This window comes from Lygodium microphyllum, chromosome 28 (genome assembly GCF_053477565.2).
Source record: "Lygodium microphyllum isolate KBCC chromosome 28, Lygodium_microphyllum_v1.1.10, whole genome shotgun sequence".
NCBI lineage: Eukaryota > Viridiplantae > Streptophyta > Polypodiopsida > Schizaeales > Lygodiaceae > Lygodium > Lygodium microphyllum.
The window spans coordinates 38,789,206-38,811,267 of NC_141162.1; the positions used below are offsets into that span (position 1 = coordinate 38,789,206).

Consider the following 22,062-nt stretch of genomic DNA (forward strand, 5'->3'; position numbering starts at 1 on the left):
AAAATATGAACAACAAGGCTCTAGACATCATTGCCTGGGGGGCTATCTAATGATGTATTGCACCATATCTCTAGCACCAAAGATGCTAAAAAGGCTTGGGATGAGCTTGATAGGATCTTTGGAAGTCAAGCCAAAAACTCTAAGTTCAAGTTGTTAATGGAGTTCTATAAGCTTGACATTAAAAACAGCACTTCAATGACTATGCATATTAACAAATTCAAAAGTCTAAAAACTCAACTTGCCACTTTGAAAAAAACAATAGATGAAGATGCAACCAATGTTGTACTCCTTACTAGTATAAACTAGGATCCTTATGAAAATCTTGTCTCTACTCTCAGCAATGTACCTAATTTGTCATAGAAAGATACTGAGTACTCTCTTCTTGATGAAGAGAACAAATAAAAGAACAAGAATACAAAATACGGTGTCTCATCATCTAGGGAAAATCTCTTATACACCAAAGGAGTTGTTGGAGCAAAAGGCCGAGGTCGAGGATTCAACTCCGACAACAAATATGGGATGACATGTCAATATTGTGGTAAGACTGGCCATATAGCTAGTGAATGTTTCCATCATAAAAGAGTACAATAGGTGTAGAATGGTAACCATCAGAATCAGTTCATGAATGAAAGAGAAGAAGAAGAAGAAGATGCTTTCGCCATCAACAACAACTCTGACATATTGTTTGAAGAAATTATATTTCCCATAGTGGATCTTATGTTTTCCCAGAGTGGACTTTGTTTCCCTTAGTGGATTTTCTTTGTAAAACAAAACCCTTTCCAAAGATTTAAAGTTTCAAGCTTTAACCTGACTAGGCTTCCTATGAGCTAGTCTCCCGGGCCCTGTCATCATGTAGGGGTGGGGGGGGGGGGGGGGGGGGCGGGGGAGCCAACAAGTGTAAGAACTTATCATTTGAGGGGGGGTGTTGAGAAATGACAAATGATGTATGCTCCAAGAAGAGATGTTATGAATCCCATATGCACCGTGGAGAAAAAAGGGAACCATCATGAGCCTATAAAGTGATGTACCTTCTTATCATTCAATGATGAAATACAACTGTTCTTTGCCCTTTCAGTCATAATCAGTGTCATACTCAAGATTGTGTTTATGAGTCCAAGCTTCCATCTTGGAACCTAATTCACTTGAGTAACAATTGGTCTATCTAATCTATGTTATCATGAGCATTGTCTTTGTGTTCCATCCGCCATAGCCATGCTCTAGATCCATGCATTTTAACAAACATGAGGGATGAGCTTGCATCCCCTACGATTCTTTTGACTCAACTACCACCTCCCTAATTTGATGTCTTCTACACAATCCTTCTTACATTGAGGACCCATGAGAACCTTTTATGGAAGGAGCTTGCCTCTCTTGTTTTGGAGCATGACGAGCATGCCAAAGAGGCAGCTAGTGGATCCACCTCCACCAAAGCTTTTATTGCAAGTTTGGAAGGGGGGAAGAAGAAGAAAGGGAAGTCAAAGGCTAAATGATAGGAGAGTTCTTAAGGCTTTGTTTTCGACTTGGAGAAGCCTAAATTCCCATAATGTGCAAAGGGGACACATCCAGAGGAGAAATATTGGAAGAAGTACCCTCACCTTCGTCTAGGAGTGAAGGATGAAGCCTAAATGTCCAAGCCTTCTACCTCTACTCTAGCAGTTACCCATGAGTCAATGTTCCTTCATATTGTTCACTTAGAGGAACCTTCTTCAATGGTTGCCTCATCTTCTGAGAGGCCTTGGATGGTTGAAGTGGAGCTTCTAGTCATATGACTTGACAATATGATTTGTTGCAGGATCTATGCCCTTTTGGGGATTATTTCACTATCGGTGATCTTATTTCAGTGCCTCTTGGTGGTGTTGGCACTTTGCCTTTGTTTCCTGTGACAACGGGTTGAGCTCTCTTTCACATGCCCTTTATGTTCCAAACTTGGGTTTTCCACTCCTCTCATTTTATGGCCTTACTAGGCTTTGTACTCAAGTTTTCTTCACCGAGCAAGATCTTTGTATTCAAAATTCTACTACATGGGCTATTATAGCAAAAAGGTTGATAGGAGAGTGGGCTTTACAGGCTCCATTCCCCTTCTCTTATGCAGGGTCCTTTGAGGCCGTTTTTTATCTCAAATACTAGCCTTAAATGTTCCTTGTGCTCCTCTAAAGTTTTGCAATAGATTAAGAGGTCATGTATGTATATAATGATAAACATATCTATCTCTGGCCTAAATACCCCAACCATTAATCCACAAAAAAAAATTGGCATGTTACTAAGTTCAAAGCCTAGGACTAGCCACTTGAAGCTTCCATATCTGGTATGGAAAGTCGTCTTTCAGATATCTTCTGCTACTATGCAGATTTGGTGGTAGCCTAATCTAAGATCTATGTGCCTAAATTATTTCACTCCATGAGTCTACTTAACAAGTTCTCAACCAAGGGCATTGGGTATTTATTCTTGATGGTGATTTTGTTAAGTGCCCTATAGTCTACGCACAATCTGTCCACTATCCTTCTTCTTGGCAAACAATAGTTGTGGAAACTTGGCCAGATAAAGCCTTGCTCTTCCAATTCATGTAGTTGCTTTTTCAACTCCATCAATTCAATGTGATTCATTCAATATAGGTCCCTAGCTGGGGGGGATTGCCCCCGAGATTAACTCAATCTTGTGATCTACATCTCTTTTGGGGGGATTGCCCCCGAGATTAACTCAATCTTGTGATCTACATCTCTTTTGGGGGATTAGCCTTTGGATAGCTCTGTGGGCATCACACCTGCATATTCTTGAAGTGTTTCTTCCACTTCTTTGTTTCCAACTTGTAGTTTGAGGCCATTGGCTGTCTCTTTCTCCATGGGTCTGATCATGCATAAGTACATTGTCGGCCATGATGCGAGGCCTAATGTTTGTGACTAGTTGTGGCATTGACTGAATTAGAGCTCATGGCTTGCTAGGTCTTGATTTTGTAGCTTGGCAAGACACTCCTATTTTTTTATCATTCATCTACACTTAATTAGTGTTCTACTTGGGAGCTACATCCTTTCACATGGCACTTGGACACCTTCTCCTTGCATATCTAGTAATATGTCATTAATTCCCTTGCCAAACATTATGATCATATACTTCTCATAGGGTCGAAGGGATGGTCTCTAACACTCGCTCTCAGATCCGGGATGAGGCATAAGGTTGAGAGATCTAGCATGTCTCTGAAGAAGAGCATGGGAAAGTGCCTTTGTAAACAAATCTACAAGATTATCATCTATCTTATAGTTATCCACATCAATGGTCGCATCCAGAAGCTTCTCCCTAATGAAGTGGTACTAGATCTCTATGTGCTTTATCTGGGCATGGAATACAAGATTTTGTACCAAGGCAATGCAACTCTCATTGTCGCACCGTAGAAGAGTAGGACGAGTCTTGGGGCAACCAAGCTCCTCCAATAATCTCTGAAGCCACACAACCTCACATGTGGTGGAAGACACGGCTCGATACTCTACCTCAGTAGAAGAAAGGGCTACCGTGGGTTGCTTCTTGTTACTCCATGAGATAACACCTATATCCAATGTAAAACAATAGCCCGTAGGAGACCGTCGATGTTCCACATTGACAGCCCAATCGAAGTCACTCCAACCTGCAAGAACAAGAACTAAAGCACCCGTACCTACTAGATAATAAATCCCTAGGTTAGAGGTCCCCCTCAAATACCGAAGAATCCTCTGGGCAGCCTGCCAATGCACCTGTTTTGGTTCACTCATGAAACCCACCAAGAGACCTACATCAAAACAAAGATCAACACGAGTGTTGAGGAGCCAAATCAATGATCCAATCAGCTTAGGGTAGTGGGAAGCATCTATCAAGGGAGAATCGGAGTGTGAAGTGGCCTTCCAGTTCGGATCCATAGGAGTAGAAATGGTCCGTCATCTCAAAAGTCACCAAAAGCTCTTGAATGTATCTCTGCTAAGAGATGAAAATCCCCCTCTAAGACTGATAAATCTCGTGACCCAAGAAGAAATGAAGAAGCCCCAAGCCCCCCTCATCTCAAACTTTTGATGTAAAGCTGTCTTCGTTGCTTGGACCTTCTATGTATGGTCATCTATAAGAATCAAATCATCAACATACAACACAAACAACACATGACTAGCCTCGGAAGTGTGTACATAAAGCTGTGAATCGGCCTTGGGGTGTTGATATCCCAATGGTGAATGAAGGAATGAGTTAATCTTCTCGTTGCATGCACGCAAAGCCTGCTTTAGGCCATACAAGGCCTTCTTCAACATGTATACTTTCCCGTCCGAGGATCCAAAGCCAAGAGGCTGCTCCACATAGATCTTCTCCTTCAAGTCACCATTGAGGAAGGTCGACTTCACATCCAACTGGTATACAGGCCATCTCCTATGACCAGCCAAGGCAAGAACAGCTTGAATAGTCGCCATACGAGTAGTGGGGGAAAAAGTATCATGGAAGTCAATGCATGGGCATTGAGAAAAACCTTTAGCAACAAGGTGGGCCTTGTGCTTGTCCAAAGAACCATCGCTAAGGTACTTGGTCTTGAAGACCCACTTGACGCCAATCACCTTCTTATGAGAGGGATGATACAGGAGGTACCAAGTGCCATTCCTCTCAATAGCCTCCAACTCGGCTTCCATAGATTTCTGCCAATGGTCAGACTGCAAAGCCTCCTCCATAGAGATGGGCTCTTGATCCTGCATAACACAGGTCATCAAACAATAGTTAGAGCAAACAAGCTTCGGAATGTACCTGGTGCCTCCATGACATCTGCGGTCCATCCTACATGTCCCACTCCTTCGGGATCCCCTCAATCCTTGAATCTCAAAGTGTGTCATGGGCCCAACGAGGAGGAGGTCGAATCTCTTCTCATCGTTCTCCATCTACTGAAGACTCAAGGACATCTATCGGCGGAGGCTCCACTAGGGTGGCCGATGGAAGAGAAAACTCTGTATTTGAAGCAAAATCTTCATCAAGAGGCTCTAGCTCCTAACAAGCTGTCTCGGGAGCCCAACTCTCCCCTAGATCTCCAAGTATGGGGTGCCCTCACCCCCTACTATGGCCAAACCTTCCACGAAGCGCACATCTTGGCTTGTGTAGACTTCCCACTTCACGGGATCATATAGGCAATATCCTTGGGACTGGGAGCTGTAGCCAACAAACACCTATCTACAAGAAGCCGCTTTGAATTTGTCTTGTTGAGTCTTGGGGAGTGCACATATGCATCACACCCAAAAACCCTAAAATAAGAAACATCAAGCTTAGTCCCAAAGTAAGCCTCAAAAGGTATCATCCCATCAATGACCGAAGTGGGGAATCAATTGAGGATGTGGATTGTGGTAGCCACTGCATCAGCCCATAGAAAATGAGGTGTCTATCGGTGCTCCATCATGGTGCATGCCATCTCAATCACACTTCAGTTCTTCCACTCCAAAATGCCATTCTCTTGAGGAGTGTTGGTATTAGCAAACTCCTGGTGAATGCCCCTATTTGCACAAAAACGAGCAAACTCATTAGAAACAAATTCATCACCCTTATCTAATCGCAAGGTCTTCAATCGCCGGCATGATCGATTCTCCTTGAAGAGAAGCCAATCCTTGAAGTGGGAGAAAGCCTCCGACTTCACTGCCAAGGAGTAGGCCCAAGTCATCACGTTATAGTCATCTATAATCAACATGAAGTATGAGCTCCCCTTCAAGGACTCGGTCCTCATAGGGCAACAAAGATCCATAGATACAAGCTCCAACGGTGAAGTCGACCGCCGCGAAGCTTTGTTGAGAATCACATCCCTATGCTGCTTCCCACGAATGCAGAAGACACAAGGTTGTTGGCTCACCACTATGTCCGACAACCCTCCAACAAGTTGCTCGGATTGTGTCTTTGAGATGTAAGAAGAAGAGAAGAGCTAAAGAAGTCTTCAATTTGTAAATGTCGTTCTCCTCATACCTTGTGAAGAGAAAACCTTCCTGGATCCACGATCAAGGACTCGAACAGCATCACTGTCAAACTCCACCAAAAGGTCAAGAGAAAAAAATTTATGTATTAAAAGTAAATGATGTCAAGAATCCCGTGGTGGAGGAACTTGCTTGAGTTGCGGCGCCAAACACACATTGTATACACAAGAGGAAGCTCACTCAAGAACACAAGAAGAGAGATGGAGGCCAAAACGTTTTCTTTCTGGTTTCTTCTTCTTCTTCCACACACTATACAATGTACACAAAGTATAGATAAGATACAATATAAAGGAAAGTGGCCTACTAAGTCAAACAGTGCATAACCGACTACACTAATCGACTGGCGCTATGTCTTTGCCAGTTGTAGGTAGGTGTAACAAACTAAATATAATAAGTGATAAGTCAATGGCCATGTGAGTATCATAATGACCACCAACGTGTTAAGTGTAGACGTGCGGACCCATCTAGCCAGGTGGTCCATCATCAATGCCTGCACGTGTTGAGCTTGCCATCTCAACACTCCCCCTCAAGCTCAACTCTATCTTTGCAACTCCAAGTAAGATTCGGAACTTTCGAAGCTTCTCTGCACCCAATGCCTTTGTGAAAATGTCAACTATCTGATCTTGTGTGCTGACATATACCAAGTCAATCTCTCGTGCAATTATCTTTTCTCCCACAGAGTGGTAGTGCACCTCAATGTGTTTTGTCCTAGCATGGAACACTAGATTTCTAGCTAGCTGTATGCTAGTCATGTTGTCACAATGAATGGCAACTGGACCATCTCCCTGCACGTCCAAATCACCTAATAACTTATGTAGCCATACCACCTCACATGCTGCCATAGCAACACCTCTATACTCAACCTCTGTACTCGATAAGGCAACTGAGGTTGCTTTTTGCTGCTCCATGTAACTGCTGCACTACCAAGGGAAAACATGAATCCACTTGTAGATCTTCTGTCTGACGTGCTACCATCCCAATCTGCATCTGTGTATCCAAAGACCTGTACGTCCTTACCTACCTCATAAAAAAGTCCATAATGTAAAGTGGACTTCACATACCTCAATATACGTCTAACTGCATCCAAATGAGGCTTCCTAAGCATTTGCATAAACTGACTGACAAGGCCAACAGCATAGCTCAAGTCTGGCCTTGTGATAGTCATGTAAATCAAACTCCTTACTATCCTCCTAAACATAGTAGGGTCTTCTATCTCATCCCCAACATCAACACTCAACTTCACATTTTGCTCCAATCGTACTGAAAGAGGTTTAGATGTTGTCATACCATACTTGGATAACATATCCAAGCCATACTGCCTTTGGGATAGCCATATACCATCATTATATCTGATCACCTCAATACCAAGAAAGTATCTCAGCTCACCTAAATCTTTCATCTCAAACTTCTTCTTCAAGAAGTCCTTAACTTCAGCAATCCCATTGTCACTATCACCTGTAATAATCAAGTCATCCACATAGATGACTATGATGACTAAACCTGCATTTCCCTTTCTCACATAAAGTGAGTGATCAACATCAGAAATACAAAATCCAACATTGACAAGATACTCTCCAATCTTATCAGACTATGCTCTAGGTGCTTGCTTTAGCCCATAGAGCGCCTTCTTTAACCTGCACACATATGTGGGATGCTCTAAATCCTCATAACCTGTTGGCTGCTCCATATACACTTTTTCTTGCAATTCACCATGCAAGAAGGCATTCTTAACATCCATTTGCTACAAACTCCAACCTTTGGCTACTGCCAAGGCAATCACACACCTAACAGTTGCCATCCTAGCAACTGGACTGAATGTCTATTCATAATCTATGCCATATGTTTGAGCATAGCCTTTTGCAACCAGCCTAGCCTTATACCTGCTAATTGAACCATCTGCATTATGCTTGACTTTGTAAACCCACTTACAACCAATAGCTTTCTTACCCTTAGGCAAGGGTACCAAATCCCAAGTCTTGTTGGCCTCTAATGCAGCCATCTCCTCATCCATTGCTGCATCCCAATGAGCATGACCAACAGCATCCTCAAAACAAGTGGGCTCAACATCCTCAACTAGTTTCACCATATAAGCATAATGGTGAGCTGCATAACCTTCAAAACCAAATATTTTAACAGGGTATCTGACCCTGCTAGATCTGCATACCACCAGATCACTCAATGGAGCCTTTACATTACTATGAGCTCTCTGTACACCTAGTGTCCTGACTGAAGGAATACCAAGCTCATCATCCAAGCTCTTTGAACCACTGGAATCTCCGTCAAATCCCAAATGACTGGTACATACATCATTACCATTCAGCACTTTCTTCTTTCCTTTGTCCTTCCCTGCAGCACTTATAGATCCACCTGAAGATGTGGGGCTACTACTTAGTCTCCCAGACCAAGGGCTCACTGTAGGTGTAGTACCAGATGATGTTTCTGGTCCACTAAGACTCCATGATTCTTGTTTATCTTTCTGCACATAGTTGTCCTGGTCATTATCATCATCCAAAACATCACCAACAGGTATATACCAACTTCCCATCTCATCAAAGATAACATCCCTGCTCACTTTGAACTCACCTGTGACAGGGTTATAACAGCGATACCCTTTCTACTCTAAAGAGTATCCAATAAAAACACCTTTTTCTGCCTTTGGATCAAGCTTCTTCCGTAGCTCATCTGGCACATGAACATATACAACACAGCCAAATACCTTCAAGTGCGATGCATCAGGCTTCTTGCCAGTAAAGCATTCTTCAGGAGTCATCCCATGAACTACAGCTGTGGGAGTTCTGTTCATAATGTAAATAGCAGTATGGACAGTCTCAGACCAAAAATGTTTAGGCATATAATTTTCAACCATTAATGCCCGTGCAACTTCTGTAATATGCCTATTTTTTCTTTCTGCAACACCATTTTGCTGTAGGGTATACCTGCAAGTAAATTGCTTTTTTATCCCACGAGTCCTCAAGGAGCCACTGAACTCATTAGAGAGGTACTCTCCCCCTCCATCTGATCTCAAACACTTTACTTTTAAGCTTGTTTCTGTTTCAACAGCTGCCTTAAAAGATTTGAAGTGCTCAAACACGTCACTTTTTTCCTTCATAAAGTATACCCATAACTCCCTTGAACAGTCATCAATAAATGTGACAAAGTATTTATTGCCACCAAGAGATACATTCTGTGTAGGCCCCCAAATATCAATATGCACTACATCAAGTATTATTCTACTCACTTCTCTGTCATGTGAGAAGGGTTGTGCCTGCTTACCAAACTGGCATGCTTCACAGACTTTATGCAATTCTGTAACCAATCCTCTGGACTGCATTAATTTCAGCCTTTGCACATTTACATGTCCAATACGTTTATGCCATATTTCAATATCTGCAACTACTCCTTTTCCTTTAGCATACATAGCAGCATCGATTGCAGGATTTCCAGCATCTAAAGTGAACATTCAGCCAACTCTACTTCCTTTTGCGACCAACCTGCACTTATCATTAAAGTCTTCTACAAAACAACCTTTTGCATTGAATCGGACCTGCAACCCCTGCTCTACCATTTAGCCAACAAACACTAGATTATTTGTAATTGAAGGCACATGTAATACATCTGTCAGACTCTTTGTCTGGTCATCATACAAGGACAAGGGAACCTTTCCAATGTGTGAAATTGGGTGGCATGAATCATCACCCATCTGCACATAACCTGGATTTTGTAAGTCTTGCATCTCTCCAAACCATTCAACATGACTAGTCATATGATTAGATGCACCTGAATTGACATATCATACATCATCATCTGTCCCCTTTCCTGTAACTGCATTCATCATATGCTGCATGACAAACAAATGCTCATTTTTGTCTTCATTCTGTCGTGAAGGCGATGCATAGTTTCCTTGCTGCAATTTATCACTACGAATATCATCCTTCTTTGTATAGCAATGGACTGCAATATGGCATGTTTTGCCACAATAATAGCAAACAATAGCAGAATTTTCAAAACCTCTATTCTACCATCCACCTCTTCCTCTAGAGCTCCCCCTGCCTCTAAAGTTTCCTCTGCCTCCAGAAACCTGCATTTCACCAAACTATTGATTGAACATGTTTTGCTGGTTATCGCTAGCACGTCCCATACCATGGCCTCTCGAAGAGCATCTTCCACGTCCCCTTCCTGAACTCGAGTAAAATGCTTGGACCTGTTCACCATTTCTTTCAGACGAATCACCCTACATAATGATATCTTTAGTAATCATGAGAGAGATCAACTCATCAAAATCTAGAAATGGCTTCCGTACATATACTGAAGTGACAAATGATTTCCATGCCTTCTCATTATTAAGACCACTTAGAGTGGATGAAACCAAATCATCATCATTTGGCATTGCATCAATCGTTGCTAAGGCATTTACAATGCTCCTCACCTTCAAAACATACTCATTGACAGACATTTTTCCTTTCTTCAAGGCATTCAACTCTTGCTTGAGTTGAATCTTTCTTACCTTTGTATTTACTGAAAATATGCTCTCAAAAATTGTCCAAGCTGCATGTGAAGTTTCTACACTCCTGATATGTCCTAGCATAGTATTATCAATTACTACAAATAGCCAGTACATCACCTTTTTGTCTTTTGCATTCCACTCTTTCCATGCTTTTAACTCATCTGCAGCAGTTGGAGAGATACCCAGCTCTGGCTCATTTTCTTCACCTAAGACAAACTCATAAAGGCCCTTTCCAATGAGGAAGTTCGTCACACGGAACTTCCATGAATGGTAGTTGTTCTTGTCGAGCTTCTCAATAATGGGATTTCCACTATTCTTTGCCATTATTACAAACAAGAATATAACACAACAAGCTAGTCTTCTGCAATCTTCCATAACATGTGCACAATAATACACCAAGCAACCTTTTTCACTGATTGCTCAACAATGCATGTAATTTGCAACCTGTTTGTAGATAAACCTTATGTTTTCTTCCTGTAAACACCTCAAAAATTACAGATTCGCAATCTGTAACCTGTGCACCCACTTTTGGTCAATACAGCTGAAATCACAGTATACCCTGAAATTGTTGTCCGTAACCTTGCAACTCTAAGACGGGGCCTGAAATGGCCTCAGATGCCCAAAATAACTGCGGTAAGCCCTAAAGGGCATTTGTGTAGAATATACAATGATCTGCTTGCACACCAAATCTCATAGCAATCTCAAATTTTTTATCGACCCTACTTCCGATGCCTCCACAATCACTATCCAAGAGAGAGAGTGGAAGAATGGGAGAGCTTCTTACCTGTTGCTTGCTTGCTCGAACCTTGCTTCTTCTCCTTCACTTCAGCCTTCGAAATTAGCCTCTCTTAATGGCGCGGCTCTAATACCATATCAAGAATCGCGTGGTGGGGGGACTTGCTTGAGCTGCGGCGCCAAACACACACTGTATACACAAGAGGAAGCTCACTCAAGAACACAAGAAGAGAGATGGAGGCCAAAATGCTTTCTTGCTGGTTTCTTCTTCTTCTTCCACACACTATACAATGTACACGAAGTATAGATAAGATACAACATAAAGGAAAGTGGCCTACTAAGTCAAACAATGCATAACTAACTACACTAATCGACTAGCGATATGTCTTTGCCAGCTGTAGGTAGGTGTAACAAACTAAATATAATAAGTGATAAGTCAATGGCCATGTGAGTATCATAATGACCACCAATGTGCTAAGTGTAGACGCGCGGACCCATCTAGCCAGGTGGTCCATCATCAATGTCCGCACGTATTAAGCTTATCATCTCAATAAATGATACCCTAAACTTGGTACATACAACACCTCAAAAGTATGGGTACCACCACGTCCATCTGGAATCAACTACATCTCACCCCACACAGCAATGGACATTGAAGAGCTATCTCCTATGAGAATGTGCCCACGCGAAGGTCGCAAATGGGCAACACCAACAATAGAAGGAGTCATGTGCCATGAGGCACCACTGTCAATGATCCACTCTCGAGCTTGGGGGACCATCATCGTAGCATCAGAAGTCTTTGGTGTAGGGTCCTCAATGACCGCTAAGTGTAGAAAAGCAGCTGATGAGGATGCAACCACCACTCCAGAATCCTTTGTGTCCTTCCTCTTGGTGTCCTTCTTATCCTTGTCGGGACAATCCTTCTTCCAATGACTGATCTTACCACAAATATGGCATGTCGATTCCTTCGCCTTGTCCTTCTTTCGTTTGTTGTCCTCCTTCTTCTTTTGGTCCTTCCTCTTCTTCTGAGAGGCTTGACCTGTCAATGCCTCCAATTTGGAAGCATTCTATCTCTTCAACTATTCCTATTGGTCCAAGACCATAGGAACTAACTCTTCCCAACAAAGAGTCGACTCCTGCCCTGAAGCAATAAGAGCAGAGTAAAAGACACCGAATCCCGGCGGCAACTAGGACAGTAAAGTGATCGCCTTGTCTTCAGAGGAAATCAGCTTTCCTGCATTCTGAATCTATATCTGAAGCTGTCTCAGCTTGTTGATGTGCTCCTACAGCAAAGAAGACTTGTTCACGGATAGGGTCCGCATTTGCACCTCCAAAGAAATCCTCTTCATCAGGGTCATCTGGTTGTACGTCTAGTCGAGAACTCCAGCCATATCTCTCAAGCCACTGTCAAGTGCTCGATGTGAGCTATCACAACTGTAGCACAAGACAAAAAACAAAAAGAACGAATCCTAGCATTTAGTTTGTCCCAGTGAGACTGGGCCTTGGTCAACTCTGCACGAGCATTTGAAGAGAGTTTGAACTCATCTCTCGCCAAGGGCCGTTCGATCTCCTCCATCACGAGCTCCACCAAATCGTAAGACTCCAAGATGGCCAACATCATCACGCGCCAGATGCAGTAATTGTCACCATCGAGCTTTTGATCTGATGAAAGAGCCGGTAACACAGGCACCTTCCGATCTATGATCACCTGGAACTCCAAGTCAATCTCTGTAGACATTTTTACCTGCAATGCCTGCATAAATGCAAAAGCAACCCCCTCTGACCATGAAGAAATAGCTTGCTAGGGCTCTTTCCTCCACTTCCCGAACCTTCTTCAACCACCAGAGGCAATGAAAATGTAAAATTTACAATTGAAGGCCGAAAACGCAACCTTCTCTTCAAACAGCAACAAATTCACCAACTGGACTCCTTTCCCACGCACCCATGCTCGCTTCAGCCTCGTTCTGATACACAGCCCTCCCACTCGCCCTAGAATGCTAGAAATGCAAGCTTGTGTCGCACTGAAATCTCCTCTTCTTGTAGGCTCTTCACTTAGTCTGTCTTCACCACTCTGATACCATATCAAAGTGCAGCGATGCGAAAGCGTGGGACCAAGACTGAGAGAGAGAGTGAACACAAAGAGAAGAGAGACACACAGAGAAAGAGATAGTAGAACAAGATCTGTTGTAGGAAGTATGTTAAATACAAAGGAATGCATATCTGTACACAGGAGCAGTGCATATGTCTGTGTATCTCCTCGATGATGTCACCACACGAACACACCTCGAGGACAGCAAGGCCTGATCACGATCTGATCTCCCCGATCTGCTGAGAGTGTCTGTGAATAAATGAGTGTGTGTCAAAAGACTGGCTATATAAAGCCTAGAAAAAACAATATCCACAACTGCATTAAATGTAGCCAACTACATTTAAAAATGCCCAGAGCTGTCCAACTACACAATCCCCGACCATGTGGCTGCGACAACATCTCCCATCACACGTGACTGCTGACCTAGCAGAAAAAATGATGTGGCACCTTACTACTGCTGACGTGGCACTCAAACTGACCTTGAACTGCTCTGCACACTACCTGAAAGAGAAAAATGTATGTGTCTAAGGGATGATCTCTAACAGGTGCGGCCTTGCTCTTGCTCCAGCAAATGCCATCTAGTGGCATTCTCTTCAAGATAAATAACTGCCACTTCTCCCTTCCTCTCTTCAATGATCCTAGCATACTACCACTTCTCCCTTCCTCTCTTCAATGATCCTAGCATACTTTAAGTATCTATCTACCTCTACAATCCACTTCTTCAAAATCAACCCATCTCTCTCTCCCTTATTCTTGGTGAGTTGGGGCATCTTGAACTTGTCATAGTTATCTTCTGAACTCACACTCTCCTCTCCATCAATACTTTCTTTTGTCTCCTATTGTTGTTTCATCCACTCCTTGTACGCTTGCTCCTCTTCAAATTTTCTTATATTTTCCTCCTTTTCTTCCTTCATTTGCATGCTCTTCCAAATTGAATATAACAAGTCCGAGATGCCCTCTAACTATCTCTCTAATTTAGCTACTTTCTCTTCTTGGGCTTCTCTCCATTCTTGACCTCAGCTCTTCTTCCTCTCTTCAATCATTGGGATGGGTACATTCTCTCCGTTGTCCTCCATGTTGTTGTGAGAAGCCGCACCTCGACTCTGGGTGGTGTGTCGCAGGGAAGCCGTGCCTCGGAGGTTGTTGCTAGAAGGAAGCAGTGTTTTGCCTTCTAATGGTAGTTGTGCATTTTGCCTTCGGGTGGTAATTGTGCCACGGGAAAGACATGTCACAACTTCATATGGTAGCTTTTGTCGGGGTCATCGCGCCAAGGCGTCACAACGGGGGTTAACATGATGTGGAATATCACAATGTGGATCATCATGTCACAATTTCACAGCATTGGATCTTTTCCCCTACTTCTACAAGCATTCCTCAGCTCAAAGCAAGAGTTGCTCTAATACGAAGTGTAATGCACCTACACTCACTCACTCAACATGGCACAAAAAGGTAACATGATATGTGAGAGCAAGGTATACTTTTGTATTATTCAACAAAAGAAGCGGTACAACATAGGCACATCCCAAGACTATAGCGTCGTAACGGCACACATGTGGGGGTTTCACCATTGGGTTTATGGAATCACACGTAGAGTGAAAACCAAGTAGGACTCAAAGTCCTCTATATAGGTGTTTTTGGCAATGATGCCATGATATAACTATAAAGCCCTTACACCCCCCCTACTCGAGTAATGCAAATATAAGACATGCAACAAGGGACTAGGACCATTAAGAGTACTCTTGTAATCGGTCTTGTTTCCCAAACCATGTAACAAGTCTTCTTTCCCTTCATTTATACAAATGTCATTTGAAGGGAGCCTAGTTGGGTACCCATTGTATGTTGTAAGAGTTGTACTACAAGAGAGGACATGCCTCCTAATAACAAAAGGAATTGTCATATTATGTCCATCAGTTTGAGCATGCATTTCGAAGTGCTGGTCTACATCTATTGGTATCAGTGGTGGCTGAGACTGCACTAGAGGAGAATCTGCCCATCAGAATGCATGCAGGTCTGCAATAGTTTGTTATATTGGCTGATCTGAAGCAGACTGGACTAGAAAAGCCTCTTGCACAACATGCATGTGAATTGGGTACCTTTGTAGCAAATGTCCTCAAGCATCCCTCTATTGCCTCGTCCCTTTGATAAGCCTAGATTCACATTTATCTGGACAACTACAATTCGATCAAGGTGGGTTACATTTCCAAAATCATGTTCATAATCTCCCTGTGTCTACTCATGCCAACAAGATGTCCCTGCACAAATTACATTTCCAAAATCATGTTCATGATCTCTCTCTATGTCAACTCATGCCAACAAAGTGTCCCTCCCAACTTATGTACTCAGACATAACAAGCATTTAATACAACATCCAAGCTTCAGCTGAAAATCACTATTCTTGAGTGTGAAACTGAAAGCTACCCATAAGAAACCAAACTCAAGGTAATACTTTTAAGGGATTTTTGCTGCCAATTTCCAGACCCTTTGGATCTCCTCATTGTGCACTTTGCTTGGGGTTTATTGGAAGCCCAACTGATGCTCTTTTGAGGCCTGTGAATCATGAGCTCTAACATCTACACTTAATCTCAGCTGAAGACCTCACTATGTAAGGAAGCAACCAGATCCTCCATGAAGAGCAAGAGCCACAGATAGTGCAGTAGTACAGGAAACTTCAACCTCATGGACAAGTTTTAAACACTAAGCTGCACAACTTGGGGTCATCAGAAAATATTTGCCTCTTTCCTTTGATCATCTGATATCTTTGTTAATTAGATCATAATCATATGTTTCAAATTCTGTCATTTATTATACCTGGCACCAAAAAAGAAAAATTGTACAAATATTCCTCCTCCTCGCATAGATGTCCTAGGACCATATCTAGATTAGCTATGTATCCCTCAACCTTCATGCATATATTCATGATTTCTAACACATCACATATGTCCTTGCTTTGATTACCACCCACAACAAAATCGTGTAACGTATTTCCGACCTCAACTAATGCAGTGCCAGGGGTTTTCTTTTTCCCTATACATCTCCTCATCTCCTCGACTCTGTTAGCATCCTTCCACCTGCCAGCACCTGCATACATGTCTGCCACCAGCAAGTATGCAGAGGCATCTTCCTGATTCACCTCAACAAGCTGATGAAAGCATTTTTCCCCAACTTCTACCTTTCCATAAAGCTTACAGGAATTAAGCAAGGTCGTCAACGTTCCATTGGAAGGAGGCTGCTTCATGGCTGCAATAAACCTTTCAGCCTCATGGACAAGCCCAGACCTTGCATAAAGATCAACCATGCAAGCATAATGATCCAACAATGGTTCCATATTATGTTGTTCTCTCATGGCTGTAAAGTATGCTTGGCCATTATAGACTAGGCTAGCATGGCTGCATGCAGCAAGAAGACATGTAAATGTCACAGAATTTGGCTTTACACCTTCCCCTTGCATCTCCTCAAAACATTGTACCGCTGTATTTCCTTCATGGTTTTCACCATATGCTTGTATCATTGCAGTCCATGAAACAACACCCCGAACCGGCAATTTGTCAAACACTACTCGCCCTTCTACAACTGAGCTGCATTTGCCATACATGTCCACCAATATGCTACCGACAAAAAGCTCTTTTTCAAAACCTCGTTTGAGAACTTCAGCATGCAGTTTATGACCTATTTTTAAAGCTCCTATGGCACCACAAGCTTTCAAGCTCCAAATAAATGTGACATCATCAGGGGATACACCTTCCAACTGCATTTGCTCAATACAACTCTCTGCTTTCTCAGCAAATCTGTGTTCAGCATAGCCTGTAATCAACACATTCCATGATATAATATTTCGTACTGCCAGATGGTCAAATGCTTGCTGAGCTTCTGAAAGGGAACCACATTTGCTGTACATGTCCACAATGGTACTGCCCAACTTTAACTCTCCTTCCAAACCCTTTTTAGTTGCTTCAGCATGTATTTCCTGACCTGTCTGTAAAGCTCCTATAATGCCACAAGCCTTCAAACTGCAGAGCAATGTAACATCATCTGCTGTCACACCTTCCATCTGCATTTGTTTGTAGCAGTTCAGCACTTCTCCAAGTAGCCCATGGTCAGCATAGCCTGCAATGAGTGCATTCCATGAGATTGTGTCCCGAGTAACCAACCTGTCAAACACGTGGCGGGCTTCAACCAGCAAGCCACATTTCGTGTAGGTATCGACAAATGTGCTGGCCAAGTAAAGCTCCATTTCCAATCCTTTTCTTGTGGTTTCCATGTGTATTTCGTGACACCTGTCTAGATCTTCCAGCTTAGCACAAGCATTTAAAAGGGTCAAGTAAGTGTACTTGTTAGGCTGGGCAGATTTTTCATCCTGCATCTGTTGGTAGAGCTGGAAGGCACAGTGGGGTTGATTGAACTCAGTGTAACCTGAGATTAGCGACGTCCAAGAGTATACATCTCTATGGGTGAGCCTATCAAAGGCATGCTGGGCATCAGACAAGCTCCCAGATTGGACAAGCATGGGGACCAGGAAGTTACCAAGAATAGGGTGTGAGTCAAGCTGATGCCGGAGCAGGTGGGCATGCACGCGCCTGGCTTCACTTAAATTCCTCTGGTGTCTGCACTGCTGCAGCAGGGCAATATAGTTCCCAATTACTGCAGGGCAATCAGCCTGCATAGCTCAAGCTTAAGCTCAAGCTACAGCAGAAGGAAGGCTGCCACCTCCTTCTTCAACCTTTGTTTCCCTGTGAGCCAATTCCTGCAGACAGGCAGAACCTCTTTTTGGAGGCCTGTAGGACCACATATCAGTCCCCCATGGACATCCTTGATTCAATATATTTACAACTGTGAGTTGAAGGAGGAGCAGCCTTAAGGTGGCTGCTCAAGGGTCCCACCTTGCAAAGAGTGCTCCATGTGACAACACTTTGCTCAGGCAACCTGTGAGACAAATACACATACATCCTCAAGGCATCCAAGTTTTGCATACAATCTGTAAGAGCAACCCCTACAATTTCTCCAACTCAAAGAAAGGTTGGGTGACTCTGTGTATCTACAGCACGGTTCTTCTCACAGCAGACGAGAAAATGATTTTCCAGCACACTTGAACTTTCTGGAAAGATGTCCTCTACTTGCATATGATGATAGACTTGCCAAGCCTTCTCACCATTTTCAATCTCAGAAGGTATCTTTTGGCAAGACAGAATTTCAAGCACCATTAATGCATCATCAGGGATACTCCAATTGATGCCAGATGCATCCAGCAATCAAGGCCATCCATGATACCGCATCCTGTACTCCAAGTGATGCCGGATGCATCCAGTAATCAAGGCCATCCACAATACCGCATACTGTACCAGTAACCTGTTGAAGACAATGGCTGCCTCTTCAAACCTACCACAGCTTGTGTTCATGTGGATTGGGTCATCACAAACATTTGTCTCCCAATTCAAGCCAGTCATCCACGATACCGTATCTTGTACCAGGAACCTGTTGCGCACAATGGCTGCCTCTTCAAACCTACCACAGCTTGTGTACATGTGGATTACGGCATCAGCAGCAATGGTTTCCCAATTGAAGCCAGTCTGAATCAGACCACTGGAAATTTCTATCCCTTGTGACAAAGTTGAGCTAAAACTCGACAAGGACAGTGCATGGTTACATGTTCTAAACCTTGTGTTTCTCTGTTACTGCCCCACAGCGGTAAAGGACTGACATAGTAGAGACCCCACCTTGACCTTCATGATGGTGTTCCGAAAGCTCAGAGGCCTTTCTTGGTGCGGGTTGTTAATCATGAACTACCCTTGGCTGATGATGCACTAATTTCCAGAGAGAGACAGAGAGAGAGAGAGAGAGATTTTTAGGAAATCATCTTTGATGTTATAGTGAATTTGTTAGCATTGCCTTTAGGGCATATGCTAATATATGGTGCAGTGTGCAAGTGATGGAAGTCAAAAAAATCACCAGCTATTAACTTCAATTAAGTAGCCCCTTCTTTCTTAAAAATTGCAAAAAGTTTTACTTTTCTAGGTAACCTTCGTCGGTGCCCTATGCAAAGCCCTTCTTAAGGAATTAACTAGGCGCTCCGCGCCTACACTCACCCCAACACTTTGCACCAGGGTGAGCGCGATTTTTGCGGGCAGGGACAGGTGCTGGACGCGTGGCATCCACCCCCACATTCTCTTTTTTTCTTGTGGGGGAGGTGGGGGCTGCCACGTGGCACCTGCCCCCCACCTCTCGTTAACTAATAGTAAAGATTACCTTTGATGTTCTAGTGAGCTTGTTTTGAGAAAGGTATAATCTCTATCTATATCTATACTACTCCTAATTTTCCAATCTACCAAACTTGACAAAAGAAAACCCCAAGCTTACATGGGATACACTTGATGCATTCCAAACCTCTCTCTCTCTCTCTCTCTCTCTCTTACATCCACAATTGATACTCATTCTAAATCTTCTTCCTATGACCCCCTCCTTTACACATAAATCTGAAGTTACATATGTGAACACATTTGCACTATTTGGCAAACCCTAATTACATATCTTAAATGTAAAATCTATCACACAAGGCATACATCTAGACTACCAAATGCGCCCCATAGAACATTAAACCACTTATACCTGTATTAAACCACACATATACACAAACTTTTTGAAATCCACATCGGCACGCCCTTATTACATTTTTTAAAACCAAATCTATCACACGCCCATATACCTAGACTACCATATGCACCACATCCCATAAAATATAAAGCCACTTTTATGTGTGTGTGTGTGTGTGTGTGTGTGTGTGTGTGTGATCACACATACATACATGCATATCTTACTACTATATTATTTTAGCTATAGGTTCGGAAAGCCTTGAACCTCGAGGGCTTCCCGAACCTACCCCCTTTTCAAAACCTCCCTTTTTCAATCAAAACCCCCTCCCCTCCTCTCTTTCTCACATGTAATATCTCATTTTCTCTTCCCCTTCCCTTTTTTCATTAAAGCCTTCCCCCCTCCCCCCCCCCTGTAAGGGCTTTGTAGCTATACCATGCCGTTGCTACTGATTGCACCTATATAGGGAGTAGTAGTGACTCAAAGCCCTGCCATGTTTCCACTCTACGTGTGATTCCCTATACCCAGTGGTGAACCCTCTTATGTGCGGCGTCATGAGGATGTAGTCCTGGGATGTGTCTATGTTGTCCCGCTTTTTGAATTGAATAGTACAAGGGGATACCTTGAGCTCATATCGTGTTACCTTTTCTGTGCCGTGTTGAGTGCGTAACGAGTGCAGGTTTATCACATTTGGTATCAGAGCAACTCTTGCTTGGAGTGAAGGAGTGCTCACGGAAGCAGGAGGAAAGATCCAGTGCCCCGAAGAAATCGAAGTCGTAACGACCCACAGCGTGACGCCCTGCGTCGTGTCGCCCCACGTCGCGCCGCCCCATGTCGCGTCGCCCCCCCCACGCGTCGCCCCGGCGTGACGCCTCAACCTCGACATCCCACCATCTGAAGACATGACGTGGCTTCCCCGCGGCACGACCCACACCACCAATGGCAAAACACGGCTTCCCCACGTCGACACCACCACCAACCACATGGAGGACGAAAGGGAGAACATCACCCTCCCAACACTGGAGGAGAGAAAGAAGAGTAGGGGGCAAGAATGGAGAGTGGGCCAAGAGGAGAAGGTGGCCGGACTAGAAAGACAATTAGATGGTATGTCAGGAATGCTAGAATCAATATGGAGGAACATGCAGATGAAAAAAGAAGAGGAAGAAAGGAGGAAAAAACTAGAAGTAGAGCAGGGCTGTAGAGAATGGGTGATTCAACAACAAGAAGAGGAGAAGAGACACCGACTGCAAGAGGAGAGGAGTCATCTAGGAGGGCGCAAGATACAAGGAAGGAGAAGGAGAAAGTAGTAGAATTAGGAAGCAAAAAGAAAGACAAGAAGAAGGAGAAGAAGCACCATCGCAAAGAAGAGGAAGATAGCAGTAGTTCAGAAGATGATTATGGAAAATTCAAGATGCCCCAACCCGCCAAGTACAAGGGAGAGGGGCATTCACAAATACAAGGAGTCAAAACACCACTAACACCACGGCCGTATCCCAAACTGCATTAGTACCAAGAGGAGCAGCAGGGAGATGGGGAAACAATCACTATAGGCCAACCCCTAGCACATCATATGGGCCCGCAGGATCAAATACATCATGGTGGAGACCCCCAGGCCCTTCCATCGGCATCAGATGCTTCAAATGTGGGGGTCCACACTACCAAAACAGATGCCCAATAGAAGACACAGCTTCATCGAGTGGATCAAGGGTGAATGTAGCTTGTGCATATGGAGGAGAAGAACCACAACCACCGCGCATCCAAGAAATTCCAAATGGGAGTGAAGAGAGCATGGACCACCCAAGGGTAGGGTCAGTTAGTGCCCGACCCCAATGCATGGCAACCAGGGTAGCAGCAGTCCACCATCTATACATCAAAGGCCGAATGGGCGAAGGAAACCAACCTATCATGGTGGACACAGGAGCAACACACAGCTTCATGACACCACAGTGTGCAGCAAAACATGGATTGAAGCTATCAAAAGCCCCTGAAGGATTAACAGTAACATTCGCACAAGGAGAAGCCAAGGAAGTAAAACAAGTCTTTGCAGTCCAAGTGGAAGCCGACAAGTGGAAAGCGAAACTCAACTTCTTAGTAATCCCCATGGATGATTTTGAAGTGATATGGGGCTTAGAATTCTATGACAAGTATGTCATTGCAATGTTTGGTAAGGATATGAATGAAATGATGCTAGATATGCAAGGAGAAGG

The 22,062-nt window shown here is 43.5% G+C and overlaps 1 protein-coding gene across 1 annotated transcript; it reads right to left on the reverse strand.

Annotated features, from left to right (window-relative positions):
- Positions 1-12,399: 12,399 nt before the first annotated feature.
- Positions 12,400-18,970, reverse strand: LOC148011368 (pentatricopeptide repeat-containing protein At1g06140, mitochondrial-like). Its single transcript, XM_087670347.1, has 8 exons — positions 18,926-18,970; positions 18,724-18,837; positions 18,539-18,616; positions 18,327-18,441; positions 18,151-18,245; positions 16,173-17,927; positions 12,875-12,937; positions 12,400-12,588 (listed from the first exon to the last, which is right to left on the reverse strand). Exons 1-8 carry the CDS (start codon positions 18,968-18,970, stop codon positions 12,400-12,402), a joined length of 2,454 nt encoding a protein of 817 aa, XP_087526473.1.
- Positions 18,971-22,062: the final 3,092 nt, after the last annotated feature.